The sequence below is a fragment of the Amphiprion ocellaris genome, chromosome 20 (assembly GCF_022539595.1).
Source record: "Amphiprion ocellaris isolate individual 3 ecotype Okinawa chromosome 20, ASM2253959v1, whole genome shotgun sequence".
NCBI classification, from domain to species: Eukaryota; Metazoa; Chordata; class Actinopteri; family Pomacentridae; genus Amphiprion; species Amphiprion ocellaris.
The window spans coordinates 1,327,802-1,346,791 of NC_072785.1; the positions used below are offsets into that span (position 1 = coordinate 1,327,802).

At 39.4% G+C, this 18,990-nt stretch overlaps 1 protein-coding gene and 1 long non-coding RNA gene across 2 annotated transcripts; one reads left to right on the plus strand and one right to left on the minus strand.

Annotated features, from left to right (window-relative positions):
- Positions 1-133: 133 nt before the first annotated feature.
- On the plus strand, positions 134-11,301 carry supt7l (SPT7 like, STAGA complex subunit gamma). The gene is made up of 5 exons (XM_023290979.3): positions 134-290; positions 1,100-1,585; positions 1,796-2,120; positions 2,358-2,595; positions 10,695-11,301. The coding sequence occupies exons 2-5, from the start codon at positions 1,149-1,151 to the stop codon at positions 10,994-10,996; spliced, it is 1,302 nt and encodes a 433-aa protein (XP_023146747.2). The 5' UTR covers positions 134-290; positions 1,100-1,148; the 3' UTR covers positions 10,997-11,301.
- Positions 2,761-9,988, minus strand: LOC129347785 (uncharacterized). Its single transcript, XR_008600042.1, has 2 exons — positions 9,669-9,988; positions 2,761-4,093 (listed from the first exon to the last, which is right to left on the minus strand). It is a non-coding gene; the product is annotated as an uncharacterized LOC129347785 (long non-coding RNA).
- Positions 11,302-18,990: the final 7,689 nt, after the last annotated feature.

Genomic DNA, 18,990 nt, shown 5'->3' on the forward strand with positions numbered 1-18,990 from the left:
GAAAATTTGCCCGGGTTCTCTAAGCCTTTAAAAACTCACAAAGATAATCAATAAGGTATAAATTCCAAGAAAATGGTACTCGAGAAGAATATCTTTTAATACACATGCAGGAAATTGATAGAATTTTTAACCTTTTCCGACCAAAATGAATATTTTCTTGCGGAACTAACTACCTGTTTGGCTGTTCACCCGATCTTTTTTGTAACAGGACTTAAATGAGTAGTTCCTGTGCCGCTTCCCGCAAACATACGGAGGCTTCAGTTGTTGTCGGATGTCTCAGCCAGCTCTGGGTAACTGCCGTGTTATTAATGTATAATTTCCATAATTTAACAAGCTAAACGTGCATGCTAGCTTTTTAACTAGCTATCCTGTAGCTTGGTTGATGTTTGCTGATGCGTTCTTGCACGCAGCACCAAAGTCCAGTCAGACACCTGACATTTTGTGTTATCTTGTTATTCGACAAATAGACATTACTTTTAAACCTCTACTTCAGAACTTAACCTAATCGATGCAATATGCTCTTTAATTCGGCATGCATACATTCTCTAAATAGCCCAGTCTCTATTTCTTTAAATTATTACATTTGAATTGCCTGCTATTCCCACCGTCTACTATGAGTTTATTGAGTGCAAGTTCCTTTTTCTTAAAATCGGTCAGATGTATGCCGAAGTGATCATGAGACAATGGTGGTTGTGGAACTGATCTTAAAAATGTGACTATTAGGCTTGTCTGTCTTCATAATGCAATTGGTGTTGAATTTTTGCGGGGATTGACTAGTATTTGGCGTAAAGTGCTCTGAAATCTTTTGAAATGTTCTACAAGGAAACAAGCTAGTTTTGTACCTATTCGACAGGCAAATATGTAGAGAAATGTGGACATTATCAGCTTTTCTAAATGATTTGTTTGGTATTAGAACTCTACAGAAAGCATTATTAGTTCAGAGTAGACACTACAAGTCAGCCTAAAACATCTCATTTTAAACCATCTCTAAAACCCAAATGAGACAGTATTCCATCTGGAGTTATGGAGTCTAAAAATCAAAATGAGTGCCATTCTTGACAAATTAGTGTCAGCGTATACCTTCTTTCTCCCTGTGCAGTTCTAGCCTCCCTTCAAGTGTGAGTCCAGCGTGTCTTTGATCCATCATTATGATGCGTTACTGGGGTGAGATCCCAGGACCTGCAGGGGCTCCTCCCAGTCGCAGCTCCTTTGACTTGCTCCAGCGTGAGTTTCGCTCTGTGGAGATGCAGGACCCTCCACTGCACCAGCCCTCAGCCCAGCGTCCGCGGCCCACCACGATGCTGGACATCCCCTCAGAGCCGTGTAGTCTCACCATCCACACAGTGCAGCTCTGCCAGCATGCCCGTCGCCTCCGAGGTCTTTTGGCATCGGCCCAGTCCCAGGCTCAGGGTCAGAGCTCAGCGTCCTCTGAGGGTGGCAGCAGGCTGGAGGAGGCTGACGCCAGCCTGCCCTTACGTCCTCCCACCCCACCTGTCATGCCAGATGATCTGCTTCCTGCGGACAGCAAAACCCCCAGGCAGCCCTTTCAGCTCCGCCACAGCGATCCTGAAAGTGACTTCTATAAGTAAGTTTGAGATTGCTGTCCTCTTGTGTAATTTAATACCAATCTGTATCTATTGAGGCCTCTAAATCATGAGCTTATCAGCCTCTCACAGTTTACGTGTAATTATTTGTAATATATTTTTTATATTTTCAACACTTCACAGATATAATCTCAGTCAATTAATGATCCAGTCATCATTAATTTCCTTTTATCTGGTTCTTTTATCACAAGGGGTAAAGGCGAACCTGTTACAGAGCTGATTTGGCCCTCCTGTCGGCAGCTTCTTTATCAGTCAGTAGCCACCATTCTGGCCCACGCTGGCTTCGAGTCTGCTCAGGAGTCTGTGCTGGAGACCCTGACCGACCTGGTCCATGAGCATTACCTGCGTCTCACCCGCCTGCTGCGGGTGGCAGTGGACCGGGAGGCTCGACTGGGGGCCAGTCCCTTCCCAGATGTAGTGGAGCAAGTGTTCCATGAGGTGGGCATCGGCAGTGTACTTGCCCTCCAACGCTTCTGGCAAGTGAGGATCAAGGACTACCACAGCTACATGCTGCAGGTGAGACTAGGAGTGGGCAATGTGTGTTTTTTGGCTTTTGCTATTTGATATTATATAGTGAGATCCTATAAATTTCTCACACTCCAGAAATCTTTGCCATGCATCTATGTCTTCTCAAAAATCTCAATAAGGGATTGATTTTTGAAGTAAGCATTGATATTATTGAGTAAAACAGCATCCAGGTTCAATTTTCACACTACAGCAGAAAAATAAGACTTAAAGATTTTCTTCATCCAGGTCAGTAAGGATCTGTCGGAGGAATACGAGCGACTGGTGAATCCAGAGAAAGCTCTGGAGGATTCTAAGCCCCTGAGGATCAAGGAGGAGCCCATGAGTGACATCTCCTTTCCTGTTAGCGAGGAGCCAGAGGCTGATCTGGCCTCTGGGGACCAGGCTCTGCCCATGGGGGTCCTTGGAGCCCATGCTGAAAGGCTAGCTTCTGGACTGGATGGTGATCATTCTCCTCATGCCTCAGGTAAGACCAATATTCCTGGTCAAATGTCTGATATACTTTACAGTCATGAAGTATTTTCTACAGCAGAGACTGATATGTGGAAAGTCTCCAGTTCAGACCTTCAGTTGCGGATACATTTTGTGCCCACAGGGGGAAGTTAAAGATCCCGCTTGTAGCAAAAGAACATAAGAAATTCATTAAATGTGTTTAATTAGACAGCATCCGAATACATTTTCAACATTATGCTACATTGTCCATTCTTCTTTCACTCAATATTCTGCTGCAGAATCAATGATATACAGTAATTTAGTAACTAGTTCAGTATTTACTCTTTAGAAATAAACGTCATTGCATAGCACACAACCTTGATAGATCCATGCATGATGCAATCAGGTAATTTGGTCACCATTAAAGGAATATGACATTTTCAGAAATACACAAATTTGCTGTCGTGTTAAGAATTCTATTAAAAGATTGATACCACTCTGAAGTCTTGAACTCGATATCGATAATCTATAGCCTGGAGGCAGCGAGCTTAGCTTGACATAAAGACTAAAGACGTGGGGAACAAGCGAACATAGATCTGCTCAAAGGCACAAAAATCTAATTAACTATTTTTATTACTGTCTAATTAACACACCAAGTCTTGTTGGTAATCTGGACACAAAGCAATTGTGAAACCAGCAGGTTTTGCAGCCAAGGAGCTAAGGGGTGGCCACTGTCTAAACCCTCTGGCTAAACCCTCTAGCCACCCCATAGACCCAACTGAGAAGCTCATTGCACGGCTACACACATAATTGTAGAAATGGAATGATAGCCTAACACTAATGCAATTTAAATTATAATATCAACAATTAAAAAGTCATAACTTGGAACAGCTGTTCCTGATTTTTTTTTTAAATCAATTGAGGGTTACACAGAAAAGCTCATTATATGCGAGTCCTCATTAGGACTGAGCAATTACTCGACTTTAATGCAAAATCACAGTTTGAAACATTGCAGTTTAGGATATACATTGTGCAGTGCATCTGATCCTGGAGTTATATTATTATAACTTTATTTAACAGAAAGGTCCTATTATTATTTTCTTATTGGAATTATTCCATTTTCATTATTATGATTTTATTTATCTAACTTATCAATCATTTATGATATTTGTTCTATCCATCCATTATCTATACACCCCAACAAGGACCATAAAACACACAATTTGATCCATGCATGATAAGACAGATGATACATGCAAAGTACAACTAACATGGAAACTAGCTATAGTTTACTGCTATGGTGTACGGCTCTGACATTAAATATACTACATTATAGCTGGTGGTAAATTCAAAAATATGTAGATGAGCAAATCAAGTATAGTGAAGGTGATGCAGAGTAGATTGGTGGGAATGGGCAGCTGGAAGCAGTGGGCTGGAGGAAGGTCAGCAGCAGCATCCCACAGATGGAGACTAGACCAGTTGGTGGGAGAACAACCACAGATCTGAAGCATCCAGCTCTGGGATCAGGGACACTTGGAGAAAGGACACAGGGAGAAACAGAGTGAGTGTAATGCAATAATGGTATATATAGTAAATGCATAGGTAGTTAGAGAAGGGCTCAGTGCATCCAGAGAGGTTCCCCAGCAGCCTAGGCCTATAGCAGCATAACTAGGGGCAAACTAAAGGACGTCCAGAGGGGAAGTCAGTTGTGCAAATGAAAACACCAGCTCACCCCGTCAGGGTCCCCCAGTTAGCCCTAACTATAAGCTTTGTCAAAAAGGAAGGTTTTAAGCCTGGTCTTAAAAATAGAGAGGATGTCCGCCTCCCGAACCCAAACTGGGAGCTGGTTCCACGGGAGAGGAGCTGATAACTGAAGGCTCTGCCTCCCATTCTACTTTTAGAGATTCTAGGAACAACAAGTAAGCCTGCAGTCTGAGAGCGAAGAGCTCTGCTAGGATAATATGGTACTATCAGGTCTTTAAGATATGATGGGGATTGGTTGTTAAGAGCTTTATATGTCAGAAGAAGGATTTTGAATTCTATTCTAGATTTAACAGGAAGCCAATGAAGAGAAACCAATATAGGAGAAATATGATCTCTCTTGCTAACTCGCATCAGTACTCTGGCTGCAGCATTTTGGATCAGCTGTAGATGTTTCAGAGAGCTGTTGGGACAACCTGATAATAAGGAATTACAGTAGTCAAGCCTAGAAGTAACAAATGCATGGACTACTTTTTCTGCATCACTCTGAGACAGGATGTTCCTGATTTTTACAATATTTCTCAGGTGGAAAAAGAAAGTCCTACAGATTTGTTTTATGTGTGAGTTAAAGGACATGTCCTGGTCAAAGATAACACCGAGGTTCCTCACAGTAGTACTGGAGGCCAATGTATTGCCATCCAGAGTAACTATATGCTTTGAAAGCAATTTTCTAAGATGTTTGGGGCCAAATACAATGACTTCAGTCTGGTCTGAATTTAGTAGTAGGAAATTATAGGTTATCCAGGTCTTTATGTCCTTAAGACAATCTTGCAGTCTGGCTAGCTGATTAGTTTCATCTGGCTTCATAGATAAATACAATTGAGTGTCGTCAGCATAACAATGGAAATTAATACAGTGCTTCCTAATAATGTTGCCTAAGGGAAGCATGTATAATGTGAACAGTATTGGTCCTAAGACAGAACCCTGAGGAACTCCATGATTAACCCTAGTATGCTCAGAAGAGTCATTGTTGACATGCACAAACTGGAACCTGTCTGATAAGTAGGATTTAAACCAGTCCAGTGCTGTCCCTTTAATGCCAATACAATGTTCTAGTCGCTGTAATAAAAGTTTGTGGTCGATTGTATCGAATGCCGCACTAAGGTCCAATAAAATAAGTATAGAGACCAGTCCATTATCTGACGCTATGAGAAGGTCATTAGTAACTTTCACCAGAGCTGTTTCTGTGCTATGATGCACTCTGAAGCCTGACTGAAACTCTTCAAAGAAGCTATTCCTTTGTAAATGTTCACATAATTGATTTGCAACTGTTCTTTCCAGAGTTTTGGAGAGAAATGGGAGGTTAGAAATTGGTCTATAGTTGGCTAAAACATCTGGATCTAGAGTGGGCTTTTTAAGTAAAGGTTTGATTACAGCAACCTTAAAAGCCTGTGGTACATAACCTGTTACTAGAGAGAGATTAATCAGATCTAATATTGAGGAATTAATTAAAGGTAAAGCCTCCTTGAACAGTCTAGTTGGGATAGGATCTAAAAGACATGTCGATGGTTTGGATGTAGAAACTATTGAAATTAGTTCAGAGAGATGTATGGGAGTGAAAAATTCTAAATATCCATCTGGTCTTACAGCCAATTCTAAAGTATCTGTACTCGATGATACATCTGTGACATTTGCAGGAAGGGCCAGATTAATTTTTTCTCTAATCGTAATAATTTTATTTGTTAAGAAGCTCATGAAGTTGTTACTGCTCAAAGCTAAAGGAATACAAATTTCAACAGAGCTCTGACTCTTTGTCAGCCTGGCTACAGTGCTGAAGAGAAACCTGGGGTTGTTCTTGTTTTCCTCTATTAAAGATGAATAATATGTTGTCCTGGCATTACCAAGAGCTTTTTTTTTATAAATTTCTAGACTATTTTTCCAAGCTACATAAACTTCCTCTAAATTAGTGGAATACCACTTCCAATCACACTTGCATTCACACCTATGGGCAATTTAGAATAATCAATTAACTTTAGCATATTTTTTACTTGGAGAAAACCCACACATGCACAGGGAGAACATGCAAATTCCATCCAGAAAGATCCCGGGAAGGCTGGGACGCGAACCAGGGATCTTCTAGCTGCAAGGAGAAAATGCTAACCACCAAGCCACTGTGCAGCCCTATTTGTTCTATCTCCTATGCTATATAAAAAACTGTAAAAAAAAAAAAATCCATCCATCCATTATCTATACACCGCTTAATCCTCATTATGGTCGTGGGGGGGCGGGAGTCTATCCCAGCTGACTTAGAGTGAAGGCAGGGGACACTCTGGACAGGTCACCAGTCTATCACAGGACTAAATATAGAGACAAACAATCACACTCACATTCACACCTATGAAAAATTTAGAATCACCAATTAACCTCAGTGTGTTTTATGACTGTGGGAGGAAGCCCTATGCATGAGAAGGAGAACATGCAATGTGAACCAGGGATCTTCTAGCTGCAAGGCGACAGTGCTAACCACCAAGCTACTGTGCAGCCTGTAATAAATACATGTTTGAAGCAATTTCTAACTTTAAGTTTACATTGATGCTAGTGTGGTTCTGCATGGCAGTTGTGCCTGCATGAAGAAATGATTAAAGCAAGCAACCAATGCAATTGACTATTTGACCTATAGTAATAATCCTCACAGCAAAACAATGTACAAGATATGAGTTTCTCTGCCACCCCAGTGGGAGTAATGGTCCCATCCTGGCCAGCTCTATAAAAATTGCCTGTCTCTGTCCATTTATGCTTTAAATAAAAGCTCCAGGAATTAGAGACAGGGTGAGTTCAGGAGCCAGGGAGAGCAGCAGGCGAGCCACCTGTCAGTCACAGCTGTCAATCAGCGGCCACATGGCAGACATCAAAGCCTCCTATAAGCCTCAAATCTTATTAACAGTGCAATAATTTCCAAAATGTCCACCAGTGCACAGAAAGGGCCTGAATTTAGGCAATTAGACCACTGTGATTGGCATTTCCAGAGAGCAGGTTAAGGTTTTTTGCATAGGGGTCAAATGGAAAGGATTTTTCAGAGTAGGTGTCAATCATCACATTTAAAAGAAAGAGGAAAGGGGAGAGAGAGGGGCTGGGCAGGAATCAAACCCAGGTGGTGGCACTAAGGACCCAGGCTTATTATATTGTGTGTACATTGTACAAGGTGAGCTCACAGAGTGTTCCATAACTGATGTTTTAAAGGTGTTAATTCCCTACTTACAATTTGGACCTAAGGATGCTTCTTAATTCCTTCAATAATCGTCTGAATATACACTACGGTTCAAAGTTTGGGGTCACCCAGGCAATTTCATGTTTTCCATGAAAGGTCACACTTTTATTCATGTGCTAACATAACTGCACAAGGGTTTTCTAATTATCAATTAGCCTTTCAACACCATTAGCTAACACAATGTAGCATTAGAACGCAGGAGTGATGGTTGCTGGAAATGTTCCTCTGTACCCCTATGGAGATATTCCATTAAAAATCAGCCGTTTCCAGCTTAAATAGTCATTTACCACATTAACAATGTCTAGACTGGATTTCTGATTAATTTAATGTGATCTTCATTGAAAAAAAAACTGCCTTTCTTTCAAAAATAAGGACATTTCTAAGTGATTCCAAACTTTTCAACGGTAGTGTAACTTCAAAAGACTCAAAACCTGAAACTCCCACCTCTGCTTCCTACCGTGAAATGTAACGTGAAGAAATGGCTCCTTTAGTTTGAGACATTGAGTGTAAATGTCATGAATGTTTTATTGTCTGTTACTATGTGTTAAAGTAGACAAGAAGAGTTGTCTTTGTAAGTAGACTATCTTATTCCCTTTTTATTACTCCAAGGGCATAATTTTAACGAAGTCACTTTTCACAATGCTTCTTATCAAGCCTTTAAATTGGATTGAGACTTTTAGAATTACACAATAATGGCAGCCACACATTTTGAGATTATTCTTGCAGTGCATTGTGTTTTGCTATTCCATTCTTATCATATCGATTTTTAATTCAGGAAGAAAATGGATGTTGTTACCTGTTTTTTTTTTTTTTTTGTCAGTTTGTGCCTGGCTTGATGAACATCTTTCGCTTAATCAGCATATTGAAATGAGGTTCTTGGTTATCTGTTATCCATGAATATAGCAGCACAGTGTTTTTATATGGTGAACGCATTATCTCAGTATGTTAGGATCTGTCTTTAGCTCAAAGCTTGTCATTGGGTTCTGCACTCCTGGTTGCTCTTCTTTCTCTCGCCACATTGAGTCATTGGTATATTCTCATTTATAAAGCTATTGTTGACAAACTTCCCTCATATTAATGTAAACTTATTTCACAAAGTTAATCTCATAATATTAGATCGCAATATTTTGGGTCATATTTGCAGAGGAAAAAAAATTCAACAACTTGGTATCTCAAACTGAATTTTAAGATATTGTAAACTCCATGATAAGAAATTTATTTCTGAATTCTCAGCTTATTTGGGCCTTTGTTGTATTGTTCATTGTGTGCCTAATATTGTATTGTCCTGACTGAAGTTGTAATGCTGCCATCCTAGCCAGGTCTTAAGCTGCAGGAGATGTGCCAAAAATAAGACTCCTGAGAGGCTGGAGGAGCCTCTGTCCATGTCAAAGCCAGTGACTGATTTAGCTGCTGATAGTCTGCCGGTGCTAAATGAGAGACTGGCAGTGGAAGTGGAGAGGCTGGCAGGATGTCTTCCTCATCACTCTGAGACAAGTCACCCACTCACTGAGCTCAGCTATTCATTCAACAAGTCCAGTAATTCACATGCTGCAACTGTTTGGATACGTGATTGACTTCACGATAGCATACCTATGCTACCAACTAGCATTCTTCACTTTTCACTTGCATCCCTATGAATGTTAAACATCCATCCATCCATCCATCCATCCATCCATCCATTATCTATGCACCGCTTGATCCTCATTAGGGTTGCAGTTGGGCTGGAGTCTATCCTAGCTGACTTAGGGTGAAGGCAGGGGACACCTGGACAGGTCATCAGTCTATCACAAGGCCACATATAGAGACAAACAATCACACTCACATTCAGAATCACCAATTAACCTCAGTATGCTTTATGACTGTGGGAGGAAGCCGGAGTACCAGGAGAAAACCCACGCATGCACAGGGAGAACATGCAATGTCTTAGATTAGCATGTCTTTTTTGCCGACAAGTTAGTAATGGTGAGTCTTTTTACCTTGCTGACATGTTTCGACTAGCTGACATTGCTAATCCAATATAAGAAAACAACAAAATGAACATAATCAGTCTAGGTCACCAGTCTATCACAGGGCTACACATAGAGACAGACACTCACACATTCACAGCTACAGGCAATAGAGTTACCCATTAACCTCACCATGTTTTTGGACTGTTGGAGGAAGCCGGAGAACCTGGGGAAAACCCTCACGTGCACAGGGAGAACATGTAAACTCCATGCAGAAAGATCCCAGGCCCAGGTCGTGACACTAACCGGGGACCTCCTAGCTGCAAGACGAAAGTGCTAACCACCAAGCCACTGTGCAGCCCAGCATTAAATATACTTAGATCAATGTTTCATTTTTAAGTTTTAGGAATTATGATCTGCTACAGCTGTGATTAGTCTGGCTACCAAATACCATCAGTGTGCTAGAATAGAAACTGACTGACCTACAGCAGCTCACAAGTACAGTTACTCAACTTCCCATGGGGCTATTTTCATCTTTTTTTAGATGAGTCACTTGCTAGCTTCAGCATACTTTCTGCCTCTTCATATATATATATATATATATATATATATATATATATATATATATATATAAAAAAAAAAATGTGTATATATATATATATATATATATATATATATATATATATATATATATATATAGATAGATAGATAGATAGATAGATAACTTTATTGCCTGTTCCAAGTACAAACAGATATTCATCTTTTGTTGCAGCTGTAAGGCAAAGTTTGAAAACCACACTCAAACATTGAAAACACCCTCACACATCAACAACACAGTGCAATAAATAAAAACAAATAAAGCAGATAAAATAACTAAAAACCCGAAAAACGCAGTACAGTGTGTGTTATTAAGAGCAGCTATTGCAGAGGGGATGAAAGATTTTTTTGCAGATGTTTTTCCTGGCCAGTGGGGTTCTGTGTGCCTGATGGCAGCAGCATGAAGGAGTGGTGGAGGGGATGTGAGGGGTCCTCAGTGAGGGTGGCTTTCCTCACCACTGAGCGTCCATGCAGTTCACCCAGGGGGGTGGGGGTGGGCTGCTGGAGTAATTTTACTTGCCTGATCTATTATTCGGGAGAGTTTTGTGTTTGATGGTGAGTTTAATGCTGGGTTTAATCCAGCTTATTAAATAAAAAAAAATATTTCACTCCTTTTACAAGGTGGAGGCGGTGCCAACAACTCCCCTCTGTGGCCTCAGGTAAAAATGGAGCCGCAGGATGGCGACGAGGGCCAGGCTGGTGGCCACCATCACCATCATCACCACCACCACGGGGTCCTGGGCGGAGACGTGTTCGAGGAAGGGGGGCCCATGTCCACCATGAGCGAGTCGGGAGGAGCCATGGCACCCTCACCGGGTGGGGCGGCGTCAGACACCAGCTACCCGTCACATTCACCCGACTCCCTGATGGGGTCCTCGCCAGTCTTCAACCAGAGACCCAAGAAGAGGGCGAAGAAGATGTGATGCTGTGTTTATGGGTGCAAGAAGCTCAAGGAACTGACTCTGAACTCAGCAGCAGGTCTTTCACTTTAGTTATCATTCAGTTAAAAAAAAAACAAGGTTCTGACCTCGTAGGGAAACACACCAGCTGTGCAGTGTTAACTGTCATTCAACCTTAATATCATGAATGAACTGAACTGATGGGGGGATGTTTTGTAGTTTTTCATGTTTGTTTCTATGAGTATAGTTTCTATCAAATATTTGTTATTTGCTACTAAATATATTATAGGAATTTATCGTCAAAAGAATAAACATCTTCTGAAGCACCAGTTCATTTCAGTCATTAAGGAGTGTTTTTCAGAAAATACAGAAGAACTCTTACAAATTAGCCTAATGAATTGAAGAACAGGAAAAACTAAGGTCCAAAAGCAAATAATTTAGCTAAGCAGTTCAATAATTCAGCAGCATGGTTTGTTTTCCTGAGCTATTAAAGCTCTTTCTCCTCACGTACCAATTACTGCCACTTCCATTCATTATGATTAGAAGATGCTCCAACAAAAAAGATCTTTCTTTCCTCATGAGCATGCCTCTGCATATTATGATGTATTTTCTACTCCTTGATTCCCCTCAGCAGTATGCTTTACACACCTGTCAACCTGAGGCTGTTCCACTGAATTAGCATCTGTTTTAGTAATGAGGCAAAGCTGTGAATGCAACACCAGAGGCAATTATGGCTTCGTTGTCTGCATGGCAAAGGCGACATCAATCCAACCTTAATGGCAAATTAATTACGGCACGCATATTTTTGCATGCCGAATGAGCAGGCCTGTTTGAATACATGTGATTATCTTTTGTGTGGGCCTCTTTCATTTTTACAATTAGGCAGCTAATTGTCTGCGCATATGGGAAATGCTGATGGGTGGCCATATATATTGATACTCGGTTAACTGCACTGATGATTTATGTCTGATGCCTCTTTAGAAGGTGTCTGATTTGCGATGCAGTGCGATCTAGGTGGCAGTTAAATGAAAAAATGTAATGAGCAACCAGTGTGCAATACTATATTCTGCAAAAACATAAACAACGGAATGCAAAATACTGGACAAAGAAATTCTACAGATATTTTTCTTTCATCTAAATGTAAATCTTAACACAGTTAATGTATTAACTTATTTATGTGTGTATGCATGTATTTATTGATTGTTTTATTTAGTACTGTTAACATATCAGTTCTGTGAGTTTTTCTATAGATAGTCAAAGGCCATTTATTGATTTTATATATAGGCTATTAAATAAATGTTTATTAAAAACTATAAAAGCATTAAAAAATAATAAACAACTTAGGCATTTATTGAGTCACTAAAATACTGCAGAGTCTGTGACCACATCAGCAGGATTATAAGCATCCTCTGGTAAATTCACAACCATATACTGATGTCCCTTACCATATAGACTTCAGGAGATGATTAGATGATGATAAACTGTGACCTGCTGGTTGGGTTCTCTCTGTTCTCATGTTTCTTCCATGTTGGTCTCCTGATGCTGCCTTACTTCAGCCAGTCCATGAGCAACAGAAAACACAGTTTGTCTCGTACCCACTGCCAGGGGTTCCAGTCTTCCCAATCACGTCTGTACATTTGCAGACGTTTTTGCTTCTTTGGACGTGGTGGAGTTTTGGGTGTAGACATTTTTAAACGTGCGGGTGCAGCAGCGTTTGTAACCAGGCAACCCGCGAAAGACCGGGCACACAGAGATCTATCCGCTGGACCTGACATCAGGTCCTCGCTACAAAGGTCCCATGAATATGAAACTGGCTGCCCTTAATATTTCCTTTGTTTTATTTTGTTCATTAAACAGTTTTGATGAGTGTGTGACAGACGTGTACGTGGCATTTATGAAAATACGGAACAATTTGCGTCCCGTATTGATTCAATACGACAACCGCTGTCCATGACAGATGCATTAATTTTCTTATATTGATGATGGAAGAGTCGGACCGCTGCACAAAGTCTTCTCCAGCACATCAAAAAGATTTTCAGTGGGGCTGAGGTCTGGACTCTGTGGAGGACAATCCATCTCCTGCTCCCTGATCCACTCATTCTCAATGTGAGCCCCATGAATCCTGGCATCATCATCTTGGAACATGTCCATGTCATCAGGGAGGAAAAACTCCATTGATGGAAAGACCTGGTCGTTCAGTATCTTCAGGTAGTCAGCTGACCTCATTCTTTGGGAACATAACGTTGCTGAACCTGACCAACCCCAGATCATAACTCTAACCCCCACAGGCTTGTAGGCACTAGCCATGATGAGGGCATCACTTCATCTGCCTCTCTTCTTACCCTGATGCCCCCATCACTTTGGAACAGGGTAAATCTGGACTCATCAGACAAAGTGACCAACCACATTTGTTCCTCGAAGATGATGGTTCGCCACTATCCTTCCAGGTTTTAATGATGCATTGAACAGTTTTTTTTAATAGTTTCAGAAATCTCCTTAGTTGTTGTCTTTGCTTGATGCAGGCCAATAATTTGACACTTCTGAGACAGATTAACATCCTTTCCGTGACCACAGGATATGTCTTCCAACATGGTTGTTTAAGGAATGAGAAGCTCCTCACTGCATCAGCTAGGGTTAAATAAGTTGTTGCAGCTGAAGCATATTCATCACCGCAGAATTTATCCAATGGAAGGCTCTTACCTATTTGCTCAGTTAAATCCAGGTGGTGACTTTGTTTTGGACAGGCAGTGTATTTCCCTCAGGATGAAGTGAGTCACTTTGGGGTAACACCTCAGCGAGTCGAAGCAGATGGCCGCCCTCTCCAGTCTGCCTCTGCTAAAAGTTTCTTCCTGTTCCTTCCAATCTCCATACTTGCAACATAAGTGAGAAGCTACTGTGGCTACTTCTCACCTTAAAGAATAAAACAGGAATCCCTGATAGGTTGCTGGGTATGTTTATCTATTGCAGTAGGGAGAAAGGTAGAGCTTTGCAGGCATCTCTTAAAGAAACGCAGAAGAGTGATAGCTTATTTATCTCTATGACAGAGAACACCATTTCTTTCCACTGGCTTGTCCCGAAAGGTCTGAAAAGGGCAAATTATGAAGTTCTTCTTGACCGTATCGAAACTCTTAGTCTATATTCCATATGTTGCGAAGGAGCTTCTTCAGACAGTAAAGACTCTTCATTATCACTGTGCTATAGGGCAAGGGTGTCAAACTCATCTTAGTTCAGAGGCCACATTCAGCCCAATTTGATCTCAAAAGGGCCGGACCAGTCAATTCAGAACATAATAACCGATAAATAACCAAAACTCCAAAGGTTTTCCTTTGCTTTAGTGCAAAAAAGTACATTCTGACAGTTTTCACATTTAATGAGCTATCTCTTTACAAAACATTATGAACAACCTGAAATTTCTGAGGCAAAATAAGTGAAATTTCAACAATATTATTCCTCAGTTTATCTATCATTTACACATTACAACTTACAGATCACAGTGTTTCTACAAAGACACAAAACATTTAGTCGCTGGTACCTGGAACTGAACGATATAGTATTTTACAATTTATCAACATTTAGAAATCATTGAAAATTCCCATTCATTTCCACGTCTGTGTAGTAATCCTGACAACACACCACAAAACTAAAGTGGGAACTATTAAGGAAGAAGGTTAAATTGTCCCGCTTCCTTGTAAATGTTTAAAATGTATCCATGAAAATACATAAAATTTGTGGTAGTGCATCAACAATAGGGTTCAGCCAAACCAAACTCTGTCATACTGAAGCTGCTGACTCACAATGTTCAGTGTCTTCAAATATTTTCATTATATTCATTTTCACCTCTGCAATTTCTACACTTTGCAAAATCATCCCACAGGCCGGATTGGACCATCTGGCGGGCCAGTTTTGGCCTTATGTTTGACAGCCCTGCTATAGGAGCAAAGAAACGCTCTGGCTTGTTGTATTTATTGAAATAATCACTCCTTTGGGGCGGAGCTAGGCAATGGATGCAACAACAATGTCACAATAAATAGTGACAGAGGCGTACTAGTGGAACCTTTGTGAACAAGGAGGTGAACGCTGCCATTTAAATTGATAATCCACTGAAAAAAATAACGGGGTGCATTAGGTAATGATCCAAATCCTCATAAAAACTTGACATTTTTAGTGTGGTAGGTTGTTGTCATTGTTTCCTGTAGTGAAGGGGATTTTGAAAACGATAACGCAGATACCAGAAGGATAGGAGAAAGACATGTAAAATGTGTGGTCAAGTTCAGTATGTACCTGCAGCTTACATCCAGTGAGTCAGACTGCTATTTTTGATTCTACTTATGCAACCCACACGTGCAAAGCTGGATGCAATGGTCAGCTGTCACCTGAAAATACAAAAGCATTTAGTCTCTGAAAATTAGTTAACATTTAAGTAACTGATCACGAATAAATAATAATTAACATACACTACCAGTCAAAAGTTTGGGGTCACACAGGCAATTTCATGTTTTCCATGAAAACTCCCACTTTTATCCATGTGCTAACATAACTGCACAAGGGTTTTCTAATCATCAATGAGCCTTTCAACACCATTAGCTAACACAATGTAGCATTAGAACACAGGAGTGATGGTTGCTGGAAATGTTCCTCTGTACCCCTATGGAGATATTCCATTAAAAATCAGCTGTTTCCAGCTACAATAGTCATTTACCACATTAACGATGACCAGACCAGGGGTGTCAAACATGTGGCCCGCGGGCCAAAACCAGAGGGTCCAATCCAGCCTACGGGACGACTTTGTAAAGCTTAAAAATTACAGAGAAGACATTAACTGCAAATTATAAATTTGTAAAACCATAAATTTAAAATAATTTCTAGACCATGACAAGTTGTTTTGATCATAAGTACTAGATTGCTCATTGTTCTAGTTTTTTTTGTCATTTTGTGTCATTTTTGTAATATTTTGTCTTGCTTTAGTTGTTTTTTGTCTTTTTTTTATGACTTTTGCTGTTTTGTTCCTTTTTTTGTCATTTTTTGTCTCATTTGTCTCCAGTTTTTGTCCCCTTGTAACTTCTTTGTCTGTTTTTGTTTTATTTTGTATTGTTTGTCTAATTTTTGTCATTTTGTTTCTCATGTTTGTAATATTTTGTCTTGTTTTTATTGTTTTTTATCTGACTTTTGTCGTTTGTCTCATGTTTTTGTCGTTTTGTTTCTTGCTTTTGTCATTTTGTGTTTCCTTTTTGTCTCACTTGTGGTTTTTGTCATTTTTTTGCCATTTTGTTCTTTTTTGATCAAATTTTTGGTCTCTTTTTTGTTTTGTTCAGGTTGTCTTGTTTTTGTCATTTTGTGTCTCATTTTGTAATATTTTGTCTTGTTTTAGTTGTTTTTGGTGTTTTTGATCATAAAGTAAAATACTGTATTGTTCAGTTCCAGATACCTGTTGTAAATGTTTTATTTGTTTGTAGACATGCTGTGATCTGTAAATTGTAATGTGTGAGTAATTAACTGATGCATAATATTGTTGAAATTTAATTAATTTTTCTTAAGGAATTTTACATTGTTCAAAATATTTTGTAAAAAAAATAGTTCATTAAATGTGAACATTCTCAGAACATAGTTTTTTGCAGTAAAAAAAAGGAAAATTTTGAATTGTGGTTATTTATAGCTTATTATGCTCTGATTTTACTGGTCTGGCCCACTTGAGATCAAACTGAGCTGATTGTGGAACCTAAACTAAAATAAGTTTGACACCCCCTGGTCTAGACTGTATTTCTGATTCATTTAATGTTATCTTCATTAAAAAAAAAACTGCTATTCTTTCAAAAATAAGGACATTTCTCTGTGATCTCAGACTTTTGAATGGCAGTGTACGTAAATGATAACTTGATAGCTCACAGTTGAGTTTGTTTTCACATTATTTTTGTGACATATTTGCAACGACTGCCACAGAAACATGTAGGTGTACTTCACATCAAAGAGACTACACTACTAGTCAAAGGTTTGGACACACCTTCTCATTCAGTGGTTTTTATTCAAGCATTTTTATCTACAATCTACAATCATCTACAATGTAGAAAATAATACTAGGAAATAAAAAAAACATTGAATGAGAAGGTGTGTCCAAACTTTTGACTGGTAGTGTATTTTGAATGATTTCTGTTTTTCTAAGTATGGACCATCCAAGTCATCTATAAGACAATGTATTTCATATGAGTCAGATATGCAATTCTAAAGGATGATTATGAGTTCATGCCAACATTACCATAGCTATTGTGACTCTATGGGTCATGTTAACTTTGTACTTTTCATTTTTGTAAGATTAAAAAAACCGACCAGATTGCACAAAACAGCAAGCACCCTCTAGAGTTCCACAAACAATAGACTGTTACATGTATTATTTTAAACACTGAAATAGCCATCCTTAGTTTGGTTCGTGGTGTAATCTGCTATTGCATTAAGTGATGAGCTATCATCAAGTCAGCTTAACACCTGTAAATAAACCATGCCTGGATGAATAAGTCTGTGATTAGCTAAACTAGCAAGTATCCCCTGGTGAAGATTTCTACACGTTCAGACTCAAAAACAAAAGTGATTTGTGTAAAAACCGTGTATTTGTGCAGCCTCTAATTTCTGTGCAACACATACTACCGTTCAAAAGTTTGGAGTCATTTAGAAATATCCCTATTTTTGAAAGAAAAATATTTGTTTTTCAATAAAGATATAATTAAATTAATAAGAAATACAGCCTAGACATTGTTAATGTGGTAAATGTGGTAAATGACTATTGTAGCTGGAAACAGCTGATTTTTAATGGAATATCTCCATAGAGGTACAGAGGAACATTTCCAGCAACCATCACTCCTGTGTTCTAATGCTACATTGTGTTAGCTAATGGTGTTGAAAGGCTCATTGATGATTAGAAAACTCTTGTGCAATTATATTAACACAGTGAATAAAAGTGTGAGTTTTCATGGAAAACATGAAATTGTCTGTGTGACCCCAAACTTTTGAACAGTAGTGTAGGTGGATAGTGCAAAGTTAACATCTTCTATGGAGCCATAATCGTCTCATTCTGGGAATCACACCAAAGTTATCCCACTTTGTTAAGTGTGAAAGGTGTGTCATGACTTTGTAGTGGATTCACTATGATTCTAGTATTACTCATAGTGAATCCATCACGTCATAAACATAAACTTCTCGTCTATTCTTGGGCCTACATCAGCTTATGGGTAGCTGGCCAACAGCTGGGCCTTTGTGTTGCTGTAGACGGTGGCTAACAGTGGAATACCGTTAGCTCTGAATAACAGTTTGAAGTGTTGTTAGGAAATAGCGTGCATCAAGTGCAGGCTAAGTGTACTTTGTGTAGCTGTTTTTCTGACATGGGAAACACTTGCCCTCTGCCTCGTCCTGTGGAAATACCCACTGAAGTGTTCGACACCTCCAAGAGTGTTCTTTATTTAGTAAATTCTGTCTGTGATGAAGCTCCTTTTTATATCCCAGAACAAAGCTTGATATGTTGATATTCTGATGGTGAGCTCACTTTTGGTTGTGCCTGATACAACAGATTCAGATTATACAGAGTGTTTTAAAGCTCTGTGTACTGACCTGTAGAAACCTTCAGAGTAACCATGATTTGCTGCTCTGACTACCGACACTATGATACTCATTAAATTCAAAAAGACTCTGATGATTCAGTCAAATCAACCTGGGTGTCGTCTGAACACTGCATCAATTAAAGGTTTCAAGTCAAGGAAATTTGGTCTTTTTATGAAAGAGTTACCATAGTAAATGTGTGATGTGCTTCAGTTTGATTGCTGACTCAAAAATAGTGCCGATTCAGAAATATTTTTCTTTCAGTTTACCCGTTAGAACTTCTTATGTTTCTGTTTCTAAATCCTCAAACTTTCTGACTTTCTCTGCATTTATATGATGCTATATAAATGCACTGTATATTACAAAAAACACTGTATATTCCAAAGTTTATCCGGAGCTAATGTAATGGTTCAAAAAATCTCGTTACTGTGCTCATA